This window comes from Scyliorhinus torazame, chromosome 17, assembly GCF_047496885.1.
Source record: "Scyliorhinus torazame isolate Kashiwa2021f chromosome 17, sScyTor2.1, whole genome shotgun sequence".
NCBI classification, from domain to species: Eukaryota; Metazoa; Chordata; class Chondrichthyes; order Carcharhiniformes; family Scyliorhinidae; genus Scyliorhinus; species Scyliorhinus torazame.
In genome coordinates this window covers 111,296,919-111,309,936 of record NC_092723.1, presented here as the reverse complement: position 1 = coordinate 111,309,936, position 13,018 = coordinate 111,296,919, and the positions used below count along the sequence as shown (strand labels likewise).

Sequence of the window (13,018 nt, the reverse complement as noted above, 5' to 3'; positions counted from 1 at the left end):
AGTGCTTTATGCTCATTCTTCTAATATTGTTTCTATTGTCAGAACATTTCTGCCAAGCAATTGCAAGACTTGCTTGGAATTAACCTCCCAGCTCTTCAAACTGGAGCCAATGAAACAGTGGTGTTGTCTTGGGTGCGCTCACACTTTGAATCTGAAGTGAGGAGTGTTGGGCTGTCAGGAGGAATACCAGATCCTTCATCAGGTATGTGCCCTGATTAAAAACAAGAATAATATGGAAAAATACTTATTGTTGTACAATCCTGCTTAAAGCATAATACAATACATATTGATGTCTGTAAATTCTTTCAGTATAATTTCTCCAGTATAACATTGCTTCACATTTTGATTCTATTCTTGTGTATATGCATCACTAATTCTAGTAAAATCAACCACACACGGCACTGGCTTTCAAACATTTGGCATACGGCAAACCCTTGACAAATATTGACACACTGGGCGCCATGGCTGTGTTGCACTTAAGTGAGAGTGCGACAAAGCCGTTAGATCGTGGGAGAGGCCGAAAACGAGGACCAAGCCCATGAGTTTGCGATCTAACTGGCCTGCTCCTATTGGTGAAATTGGGAACCCACTGTAGTGTGGCTAATCCAATAATCACCACTTGACACCAATCTACATAAAATTAATGGGAGCGACCCCCTATCTAGCTGCCTCCCATGATCAAACCTCCTCCCAGCAAGTGGTCATGCAGGCGCCGATTAGTGCACTTTTTTAAAAACGGGAAGCTGGGGGAAGGGCTGAGGAGGCGAGTAGCCATCTTCGCTCCAATGAGCCCAGGAGCACTGGGTTGCTGCTCCAGTGCTTGCAGGAAGGAGTGGTGAGCCCACGGAGGCCGGTCTCAGTCAGGTTGTGCCACCATCGGTGGTGGGTGGGGGGGGAGGGGGGAGAGGGGGGGTGGAGCCGGGGGGGGGGGGGTGGAGGCGGGGGGGGGGGGGGGTGGAGCCGGGGGGGGGGGGGGGTGGAGCCGGGGGGGGGGGGGGGGGGGGGGGGCGGGGGGGGGGGTGCCGCCCATGGCCCGTGAGTGGGATAGGTGTCTCAGCGGCCACGGGTCTGCCATGCCACCCCTGGGTCGTGTGTTCCTATTCCGGGCGCAACACCAGTCCCTTGCCCCACCAACCACCCATAACTCTCACCGGCTGCAGAGGTCTCCTGCCGCTTGGCTGAAGTCTATTGCTAATTGGGAATGGGGGAGTAGAGAGTCCCAGCTTGGAAGACTCTGCTGGTTGTCAATCTCACACCCTCTCCAATGTCTTACACATATTACATGGGATGCATGATATCTTGGACCCTGTGGAAGCTGCCTTTGTGGTCTTGCTGGCAGGCCAGGCGGTCAGATGCCGGAGAAGGCAGCGGCAACAGCATCGACAGTGGCTCGAGGCAGCGGCCCATGTGCAGGACCCCGCCCCATACCCTGAGGACCTGGCTGCCAGGGAGGAACCCAGAGGGGGAGGTCCACAATACCCCATCGTGTAATGGCGTCACTGGTCTTTTAAACAGATGACGGATAGCGTGTGCCACAGGAGGCTCCACCTCAACAAGGAGAAAGTGTGGCACCTGTGCCATGTCCTTGGAGACTTGGCACCACGTGGTGGAGGAGAATACCTTTCACGGTGGACATCAAGATCACCGCAGTCCTGACGTTCTATGCCTCAGAATCATTCCAGGGTTCGAGCGGGGACTTGTGAGGCATCTCATAAGCTACAGCCCACAAGTGCATATGTGAGGTGGCGGACGCCCTGTTTGTCCGGGCAGCGACCTGTATAAACTTTGACATGGAGCAAGCCCAACAAGATGCCCGGCAACAGGATTCTCTGCCATCGCCGAATGCCCCAGGTCCAAGGGGTAGTGGATGGCACAAAGGGGTTCCACTCCCTGAACGACAGCTCGTGTGTGACCACCACATGAAGATCATGCATGTGTGTGCACGCTTCCCAGGGAGTGTGCACGACAGCTCCTGGGGGAGTCAGACATCCCCGGCCTCTTCGAGGACCACCCCAGGATAGCCGATTGGCTTTTGGGGGATAAGGGTTACCCCCTGAGGACCTGGATATTGACGCCAGTATGAAGACCAGTGACCGATGCGGAGATCTGATAACAACGAGGCCCATGTGGCCACGCGGGCTGTCATTGAGCAGTGCATCGTACTCCACAAAATGTGGTTCCGATGCCTGAACTGCTCTGGTGGTGCCCTGCAGTACATCCCCAGAGGGCCACCCGCTTTGTGATGGTCTGCTGTGCCCTCCACAACTTGGCACAGCAGCGGGCTGATACTCAGGAGGTGGAGGAGGGAATAATGTGGAAACCTGCAAGGAGGAGGAGGATGAGAAGACACCGGATCAGGAGGGGCTGAAGGACAAGCCCGGCGAGGACCCGCAACACCAGCCAGAGGACAGGCGACATCAGAGGTAGAGGCAACCTGCTGCCTACCGCGTCCCATATCTTTGATGCCCCTGGTGGGCATCCTCTGGGGATTCTGGGGCCGAAGGGCCCCTGCCCACTTGCTGGGGCACATGCCTCACCGTGCCACCCCGTTCCGGATGCTGACTCCTAGACGCGCCATTGTAAGGGAGGTGGGTCTTGGAGGAACTGGTGGCTGCCATCACCATGCCTTAGAGTGGCTCTGGGTTGGCACCCTACACCCCCACCTCCTGGTCGGTGCCCATAGAGCCCTGGGGTTCACCTCAGGACAGAGGGGCAACTGGATCAAGTCTTGGCTGCCCCTATGCCATCCGGCTCTGCCAGCAGTGGCAGCTCTCAATGTTTGCAGTGTGGTGTCGACTCCCTCGCCGATGTCTCTCAGTGACTGGGACATGCTTTACGCAAAGAGTAGTGAGTCCGTGGAATGCCCTACCTGCTACAGTAGTGAACTCGCCAACATTGAGGGCATTTAAAAGTTTATTGGATAAACATATGGATGATAATGGTATAGTGTAGGTTAGATGGCTTTTGTTTCGGTGCAACATCGTGGGCCGAAGGGCCTGTACTGCGCTGTATTGTTCTATGTTCTATGCTCTGGAGCTCCTGGCAATGCCCACCTGCGACTGGGTCACCTCCGCAGCGCCTTGTCTGGGCCCACCTGAGACTGGGACATGTTTGCAGCGCCTTAACTATGGCCACCTGACACCTCCCCCAGCAATCGGGACGTGCTCTGGAAGGCCTCGTTAATGCCCACCTGAGACTGGGACGTGCTCCACATCAAGGTCCACCTGGGACTAGAATACTCAGTGACTGAAGCATGCTGTCGAAGCACATAGCCACGGCCGTCACCGACTGAACCACACCTTGGACACCTCCATTCATGCTGCCAACGTCATGCACCAGGCTCTCCACTGCGGTCGCCACCCTAGCAGTGTTGGCCTCAGTACCATGCATGGCCGGCACCATCTCCTGTGCCTTAGCCTTCGGGACTCCTCCAATCGCTGTGGATCTGCAGGAGTGTCACTGGAGGAGGGTGGTGATGACAGCTCTGCCGCAAATATAGTGGTATCCTCGGAGTCCCCCTTAAAGGTGTTCTATTAAGAACCGGGGTGGGGCGGGAGGCACCCCAGGTGGGCCGGCACCCCACATGTCTGGATGAGGAAATGTGGTCAGTGGGGAGGGATGGGTCTTTTTGCATGACATTAACAACTTACGTGTGAAAGGTCATCCAGGTGGGGTCCAGTGGAGCCTTACCTTTGTGCTGTCCGCCAACCTCTACACGGTAACAGATCTGTCCTCAGCCACCCACCAGGACCTCCATGGCCCATTCCTCATAGGAGATGAAGACTCTGTGTCCAGCACCCCGCTGTCAATCTGGGCCCTCTCCCATCTGTTGTGGGCCAACTTCTCCTGCGGGGTCACAGAGGAGGCAGCATTGGCCGCACGGGTCATTCATTGCGGGGAGGGCGGTGGTGGGTTTCAGTGGGGGGGAGCGGTGAGTATGGGGGCGTGGGGCGGGGTATGGGAGGTGGAAATTATGGGTGAGGGGGTAAGGGAACTATGGGGGTGGGTTTTGGAGGATGGGGGGTTGGGGAGTATGGGGGGTTGGGGAGTTTGGGGGTGGGTGGCACTGCTGGACATGGGTGGACCAGGGCACAGAACAGTGCTTGGGGGGCGGGGGGTTGAGGGCATGGTGTGGGGGGCTGCTGCCAACCCACCCATGCGGCCTGGTGGAGGCTGTTGACCTTTTTGCGGCACTGGGTGCCGGTCCTCCTGGTGACACTCCGTGAGCTGAAGGCCACTGCCACTTCCTCCCAGGCGGCACTGGCTGCTTTGCGGCTGACCCTCCAAGACCCTCAGGGGAACAGAGCATCCCGTTTGATTTCAACCACGTCCAAAAGTCTGGCCAGGTCGGCATCCCTGAATCGGTGGCATGGCATGGCATGTGGGGTTGACTGTGCAAGTCCAGTTTAAGTGCTTCTCTCTCTTGTTAGCGGGGGCTGGCGAGCGCAGTCCCGGCGGGCCAGTCATTTGTGGCATGATGCCCAAGGGACCTCATTAAGTGGGCCAATCAACGTTTTAGAGAGGTAATGACCTCGTCGGGCCGAGTGTCAGGAAGCTCGTGGCAGTTCCTGCTCGCTACCACAAATCGCATCCCAGTGTTGTGATCCAGTTCACCTCAATGACTACAGGAGATTCCCTCGCCCCATAAGTTTGCTTCCAAAAAGAAAGTTATGCCTTTAAAAAATAAAATAATAGTCAACAAATACAAAAGCAAATAGAGAATTAAAAAATTTCAAGGAACTGTGCTTTCTGCACATGGTGTTCTTGGCCCCAGATTAACAGACATTTGTTGGCCAAATGGACCCCAGTTTAAAACCACTGCCTTCAGTTTAGCGTGTCATTGGCAGTAACATGTGTGTTCAGGATAATATACACGTAGAGGTTGAACTTAGTGGAAGGTAAATGAAAGGCTGAGCAAAAATATTTTTCCACCATCTAAAAAATCATTCCCTTTGACCACAAATATCAGTAGGGTTTGACATAACATTGCGGTTTGGTTCAATGTGCCAACACACATTATTACGAGTTAGAAAGCAAAATGTTAAAAGTATACCCACTAGGCATAAGAGCATCCAAAAATGAATATACTTGAATAATATTTTTACTTTTATTTTTTCCAGATCCCCAACTTAACTTGATGGTAAGATAAATTTATCAATGTTTACTTTAATTTTCTGATACAGAACCGTGTTATTGAAAAAAATGTCATGTTTGCCATTCCTGATATCGTTCATTCAGCAACATTAAACTCTTGATATAGAACCTTAATGGAGACAGGCATAAATTGCAGTTAAGTTACTTAACACCAAGAATCAGTTCTGTGATCTGTACTTCTTCTCAGCCAATTTTAGCGAGTACAAATTCATTAAATTTACCATAACATGAAAAATATTTTTTGTGATTGCTAAGAAGAAACGCCTCCACTGAGAGGAAATTTGAGCTCTGTGATGGCTGTTCTGTGCCATTGCAGAATGTGGCCTTTTAACTTTCTTCTGCCTTCTGGTGGGATTTATCTTTGCTCATTTGAGCAGCAACACTTGTTGATGGTACAGCAAGGAAAACCCTTCTTGGTGATAACTGGTGTCAACAAAAACTTGTTAATTCCACCTGTTGACATTAGAATGCTGTCATATTGTGCAGTGTTAATGAAAAATCAACACGCTAACATGAGTGAAAGGAGGAATTAAATAATCCAAACTGGTTGAATTATTTTCATGTTTTAATTTGTATGAGCCTTGTTCCTTTTGTACATTATTAATGAAATTAAGGAAAACTCAATCATACTTTTCAAATTTTACCACTTTTTGTTCAGCTAATATAGGATCTGTGTGTGTGTGTATGCATATATATTTATTATAATAGTTCCTTATTTAATATTTTAATGTAATGTCTGGGATGTATGTAAATGTTATATGTCCCTGTGTAATGATAAGTATATATTATGTTTGAATTTATGTATTAATTATAGTATATTTACATATAAGTTTATGTTTCCAATAATATATTTAGTTTACATTTGGCACTATGAAAGTAAAATTAATTTATTTATGCTTTTTCTTTGTTAGTGTGGCAACACCACATTTAATGGTAAGTTCATTTTTGCAAAACTCAATATCCAATTTTCTTGCTACATTTTCACTATGATAATATATATTTTTTTACATTTCAAACAGAAACAGCTTCATGTGCAGCAGGAAACAGGTAAGCATTTGAGACAAATCAGTATTGACATTGGATAATTTAAACTATTGATTCGTCTTTGAATCTAGGTTCATGCCTTCCTTTAGAAATTTCTTTGTCAAACGCTGCCTTTGCACATAGTTTCCCCAATTTTATCCCCTCATGTTCAAAGTTCCTGCTGATTTTTTGTTGTTACAATCTGTTTATTGCACTGTGCGGTACTTTCAGGGTTGTTTTATCGCTGTGTGTGCACGCATCTTAGAGGGAATATTGGTGATAAACATCAATATCTGCAAACCTAGAGATCCAAAATAATGACAGAAAGTGATGGAAAACTTCTGTCGGTCTGGCAGCACCTGTGGAGGGAGAAACAGAGTTGACTTTTCAACTCCAATATGACTTTTCGAAATGCTGGTTGTTTGGCCTGATTATCCTATGCTGTGGAAGTCCAGGTTACTACATGGTCATGCATCTGTGCAACTGAGCAGGGACATGCTCTTGTCCTCACAGTGCTGGAGTATGGATCAACTAAGTCTATCCACTCTTAAGTATCTGATGTAAAGTGTTGTTCTTCAAATATGCTCTAGGCATGGAATAGCTTTGTCCAAGCTTGTTCTCAATTGACTTCCGCAATGCCATACTTATAGTTATAGGGATGAATAGAAAGTCGTAAAGAGCAGAAACTCTGGAGAATATTTTTCCCTTCTCTAGTTGAGGCCAATTATGCCATCCTTATAATCAACCTATCTGAAATTCACTTAGTGTAGCTCAGGGATCAAACCTGGGTCTTTTGTGTTCTGTGAGGCTCATCACATTAAAAGCAGCTTTTTCAATCACCATAGAATTATTGAATAGTCACAACATAGAAGGATGCCATTTGACCTGGCTCGCTGCAAGAGAGTTCCACTCCCCTGCCTTTTCCCTGTAGCCCTGCAAATTTGTCCTCTGCAGATAATGATCCATTTCTCTTTAGAAAGCCGTGATTGAATCTGCCTCCAGGGTTGAACGTTTCTTCGTTTGGCTAATAAAGATGTAAAAAAAAATCAAGATTGCAATGATTATAAAACATTTTTAATAAAATTCCAACATAATTCCTCTCAGATAATAGATTATATTTCCCTCCCCCCAAACAGTTCAGCTCTGAACAGTTTTCTGATGTCTGTCAACCAGTCCCAACTCTGTAATTTCAACATTACAGACTACGCATGTGCTCAGGTAAGCTTAGTCATAGTCCAAAATTTCACATGAGAATAACTGTCTGTTAAAATATTTTCACTTAACGAGTCTCACTTCAAGAAATGTGGTAATAATCAAATGAATTTACTTGCAATACAAAGTAATGCTGCGCTGAACGCTATTATAATTGAATATATATTGCATAGATGGAGAACTCAAATGCAACAAAGTGGAATCTCACACTCCAAGGCTTTAGTGCACCCTGATTTCTTCTGAGTTATGCTGTCAGTTTTGCATCTATGTATACCCACCGCTACTTTGAATTAAAGCAAAATTATACAAATGAGGCCTGGACATTTTAGTCCAGATTAATTTCTATCTAATGCTTGGTAAAATAATGATTTTCACCCCTAACATTCTTCATTACATATTTGTCCAATTTATAGAGAGTCTGTCATTCAGTACTTCATGAGCAGCTGATATCTAGATTTTCTGTCCTGTATTGATTTTTTTCCCATTTTTTAAAATTATGCATTTATAACATTCAAGGATGAGAAAATATTTAATAGAGATTTGAAAAATCATGAATGGCTTTAATATACTAAACCAGGAAAGACTCGTTGATGAGTGAACAATGAGGGTTTATCAATTTAAAATTGTCATTGAGAACAGTTCCTTATGCAGAAAGTTTTAAAAATATATATATTTTATTCCAAACCATACAGAAAGTTCCACATCATAAAGACAAAATCAAATTACAAACAGTTTTTACAAACTTAACAAACTCCAGCCACCCCCCCCCCCCCCCCCCATCTACTCACTCACGAAAAACAATACTTTGAAAACAGAGACGAACAGCTTCCATCTCATGGAACATCCTCCCCGAACAGGCGCCGGAATGTGGCGACTTGGGGCTTTTCACAGTAACTTCATTGAAGCCTACTCGTGACAATAAGCGATTTTCATTTCATTTTCATTTCATTTCATGTAGAACGTCTCTTCTGACCCCCTAAGGGCAAACTTCATTTTCTCCATTTGCAGAAATTCTGCCACATCCCCCAACCATGCCGATGCCCTCGGTGGAACTGCTGACCAACAATCCAGCAGGATTCGTCGCCGGGCTCAAAGGCCACAACATCAGCCCCCTTCCCCTGCAGAAGTTCCGACAGCTCTGATATTCCAATGATTGCCACTAAAGGGCACGGGCTCCACCCTCACCCCACAATCTTCAACAATATCTCAAATACCGACGCCCAAAACTGGACCAATTTCTGGCAGGACCAAAACATATCCATGTAATTCGCCAGTCCCCTTGCGCACTTCTCACATCTATTCTCCACCTCTGGGAAGAACCCACTCATGCGTGCACAAGTCATGAGCCCTGTGAACCACTTTAAATTGTATCAGGCTCATCCTAGCACAGGAGGAGGTTGAGTTCACCCAATACAATATTTCATTCCAGACCCCTCCCCCCAGTGCCATACCCACCTTCTCCTCCCTCTTCCCTTTTATCTCTCAAAGTTTATTAAAGGTTACGATGCCTTGTCACGTAGAGTAGTGGAGGCAAAAATTATTGCCTTCTTTAAGAGAAAAGCAGACAAATATTTAATTCAGAGGATTATGGAGAACTGTGATGAATAAACAGAACACTAAGATTAATTTTCGATTGCTCTATGTGAGGGCAGTCTGGGTTATGATAAGCCAAATTGATTCATCCTGTGCTAATAAAATCAGCATAGGACCCCAGCAGAAAAGCATTTTTGTATAATTTTGTGGTCTTCTACTTTTAATGATATTGCCCCCAAAATAAAATAAATTAATATCAAGTATCAGTATCAATTATGCTCATTTATCTTAAGTTACTTTACCCGTTGGACATTTCAGATCTACACTGGAGTTCAAAGGACTGGAAAAAAGGAGTGAAAATTGGCTCCAGAATTTGGTGGTGACAGTCTCCTAATGTGTCTGGTGTTCTTTTCATTGCAGACCAAACTTGCTGTGATTGCACTCAAATATAAAAGATACATGAAATTGGCTATAAGAATTATGTAATAATGAGGGGGTAACCAAGTTGAATTTATATACCTTATATTACTCAGAAACATCTTAAGGAATTTCACAGTTAAGGGGAATTAGGGATCTGGCTGTCTAATTACCAATGGACAATTTACCAATATGCTGTTCTATGTTAGTTTAGTTTCTGCATTCCAACACCTTATACTGCTGAACATCAAAGCATGATTTGTATATTTTTTAAATCAGTTAAATATATTGAGGTGTATTAGGCTAATTTTTTTTTTTAATGGATTTCTTTGCAGCGTAATCTACTGCTGACAGGTCTCACCAGCAATCACTTGGCCTCTGTATTTAATTGCTTTACTACTGCAAAGGCTCTGAATAAGCCAGATGGAACTGCGCTGGGTGTATTCATTCAAAAGCTGGACAAAACCATCCTGAACGAGGCACTGGACAAATTCAACAATATGGTAAATGATGATTAAACATCTAGATGATAAAGAACATACATAGTACATACCGTGCAGAAGGAGTTCATTCGGCCCATCGACTCTGCACCGACCCACTTAAGCCCTCACTTCCACCCTATCCCCGTAACCCAATAACCCCTCCTAACCTTTTTGCGGCAATTTAAGAGCAATTTATCATGGCCAATCCACCTAACCTGCAGGTCTTTGGACTGTGGGAGGAAACCGGAGCACCCGGAGGAAACCACGCACACACTGGGAGAAGGTGTAGACTCGGCACAGACAGTGACCCAGCGGGGAATCGAACCTGGGACTCTGGTGCTGTGAAGCCACAGTGATAGCCACTGTGTTATCGTACAAAGGAGACAATAAATATATTCTCATACAAAGATAAAAATATTTGCATTTATACAGCGGGCAGGATTCTTTGTTTGGGAGACTAAGTATTGTGCCCCCCCCAGCGAGACATCATTCTGGGCACGAATCCCAGCTGGTCCTTAAAAGGGGGGACCAGATGCCAGGGACACCGAGGGGGAGCTAGGGGGTGAGAATCCTCTTTACAGTTACCTCTAGCGTGGTGAGGAGGTTCCTTCAGGGGAGGTGGAGTTTGGGGGAGGGTGCCTTGGGCTGGGTTAAGAGGCTCAGGTCAGGGGGGGTTTCCTGGAATGGGGGTCATGCGGCAAGTCTTCCCTCTGTAGCCTTGAAAACCTTTGATGTCTCTCCCACCATGTCAAGTTCAAAGAGATCACCTAATGTATTGGAAACCTTTGAAGTGCTCGTTACACATTCGGTTCCACTCCTCTTTAACCTTTTCAAGCCTTTGAGCAAGCTGAGAAACCTAAACATTTTGAATTGTGTTGTTTACATTCAATTTCATGGTCCATTATCTTTTGTAAGCCTCTTGATTGGCAGGTCCAGGATATTTCATAGGAGGGTTAGTTTTTATTTTTATAACTATTCACGGTCTATTAACTCTGAAGTGCTTCCTCATTTGAGCAGGTGTTATTTCTAACCATAGCATTTTCACAGAGGTTTTTTTCTTTGTTCTGAAGTTCTTCCGAGAAAGAACAGGGGCGAAATTCTCCCCCAACGGCGCGATGTCCGCCGACTGGCGCCAAAAACGGCGCCAATCAGACGGGCATCGCGCCGGCCCAAAGGTGCGGAATGCTCCGCATCTTTGGGGACCGAGCCCCAACATTGAGGGGCTAGGCCGGCGCCGGAGGGATTTCCGCCCCGCCAGCTGGCGGAAATGGCGTTTGTTGCCCCGCCAGCTGGCGGAAATGGCGTTTGTTGCCCCGCCAGCTGGCATGGAAATGCGGCGCATGCGCGGGAGCGTTAGCGGCCGCTGACAGTTTCCCGCGCATGCGCAGTGGGGAGAGTCTCTTCCGCCTCCGCCATGGTGGAGGCCGTGGCGGAGGTGGAATGGAAAGAGTGCCCCCACGGCACAGGCCCGCCCGCGGATCGGTGGGCCCCAATCGCGGGCCAGGCCACCGTGGGGGCACCCCCCGGGGTCAGATCGCCCCGGAGCCTGCCCACGCCGCCTGGTCCCGCCGGTAAATACCAGCTTTGATTTGCGCCGGCGGGACTGGCAATTTCTGGGCGGGACTTCGGCCCATCCGGGCCGGAGATTCCAGCGGGGGGTCCCGCCAGCCGGCGCGGCCTGATTCCCGCACCCGCCCAATCTCCGGTACCGGAGACTTCGGCGGGGGCGGAATCACGGTGGCCAACGCCCATTCTCCGACCCGGCGGGGGGTCGGAAAAATGACACCCCAGATGTTCTGTCCGACTATTGTTTTCTGCTGGGGTTTCCTCTGTTCTGAAGTCCTTCCTAGAAAGACGAGGTGCTCTGTCTGAGTGCTGCCCCTTGGCAGTGCCAACCTGGTATTGCCAGGTTACCACTGCCATTTTGGCACTGTCAGGGCACCGGGCCTGAAGGGGGGCCTTTAGCGAACCCATAGAGGGGTGTCACGTACTTATGGGGGGTGCCTTGCCATCAATTGGGTGGGGGAGAGCCCTTGGCAGAAATTGGAGGGAGGCCTTGCCAGCGATTTGGGGATCAAAGAACAAAGAAAATTACAGCACAGGAACAGGCCCTTCGGCCCGACCAGCCTGCACCGATCCAGATCCTTTATCTAAATCTGTCTTCTATTTTCCAAGGATCTACTTCCCTCTGTTCCCCGCCCGTTCATATATCTATCCAGATGTATCTTAAATAATGCTATCATGCCCGCCGCTACCACCTCCGCTGGCAAAGCGTTCCAGGCACCCACCACCCTCCATCTGCAAAGTACTCATTAAGAATCTCACCCATTTCCTCTGACTCCGCGCATAAATTCCCTCTTTTGTCTTTGAGTGGGCCAATCCTTTCTCTAGTTACCCTCTTGCTCCTTATAAACGAATAAAAGGCTTAGGGATTTTCCTTAACCCTGTTAGCCAAAGATATTTCATGACCCCTTTTAGCCCTCTTTATTGCGCGTTTGAGATTTGTCCTACTTTCACGATATTCCTCCAAAGCTTCATCAGTTTTAAGTCGCCTAGATCTTATGTATGCTTCCTTTTTCATCTTAGCTAGTCTCACAATTCCACCCGTCATCCATGGTTCCCTAATCTTGCCATTTCTATCCCTCATTTTCACAGGGACATGTCTGTCCTGCACTCTAATCAACCTTTCCTTAAAAGACTCCCACATTTCAAATGTGGATTTACACTTAAACAGCTGCTCCCAATCCACAATTCCTAGTTCCTGCCTAATTTTGTTATACTTGGCCTTTCCCCAATTTTACACTCTTCCTTTAGGACCACTCTCATCTTTGTCCATGAGTATTTTAAAACTTACAGAATTGTGATCGCTATTCCCAAAGTAATCACCGACTGAAACTTCAACCACCTGTCCGGGATCATTCCCCAATACCAGGTCCAGTATGGCCCCTTCCCGAGTTGGATTATTTACATACTGCTCTAAAAAACTCTCCTGGATGCTCCTTAGAAATTCTGCTCCATCTACACCTCCAACACTACATGAGTCCCTTTCAATGTTGGGGAAGTTAAAATCTCCCATTACGACCACCCTATTGCTCCTACATTTTTCTATAATCTGTCTACATATTTGTACCTCTACTTCACGCTCGCTTTTGGGAGGCCTGTAGTAAAGTCCCGACAATGTTACTGCACCCTTCCTA

The 13,018-nt window shown here is 47.4% G+C and overlaps 1 protein-coding gene across 1 annotated transcript in view; it reads left to right on the top strand.

The window, feature by feature from the left end:
• The window catches only part of LOC140393469 (uncharacterized), a 470,641-nt gene that overhangs the window by 390,238 nt on the left and 67,385 nt on the right, over positions 1-13,018 (top strand). Inside the window, exons 172-177 of the mRNA XM_072479798.1 lie at positions 43-202; positions 5,121-5,140; positions 6,066-6,087; positions 6,174-6,201; positions 7,314-7,395; positions 9,675-9,842. Of these exons, the coding sequence (XP_072335899.1) occupies positions 43-202; positions 5,121-5,140; positions 6,066-6,087; positions 6,174-6,201; positions 7,314-7,395; positions 9,675-9,842 (480 nt within the window). The remainder of the gene's footprint in view (positions 1-42; positions 203-5,120; positions 5,141-6,065; positions 6,088-6,173; positions 6,202-7,313; positions 7,396-9,674; positions 9,843-13,018) is intronic.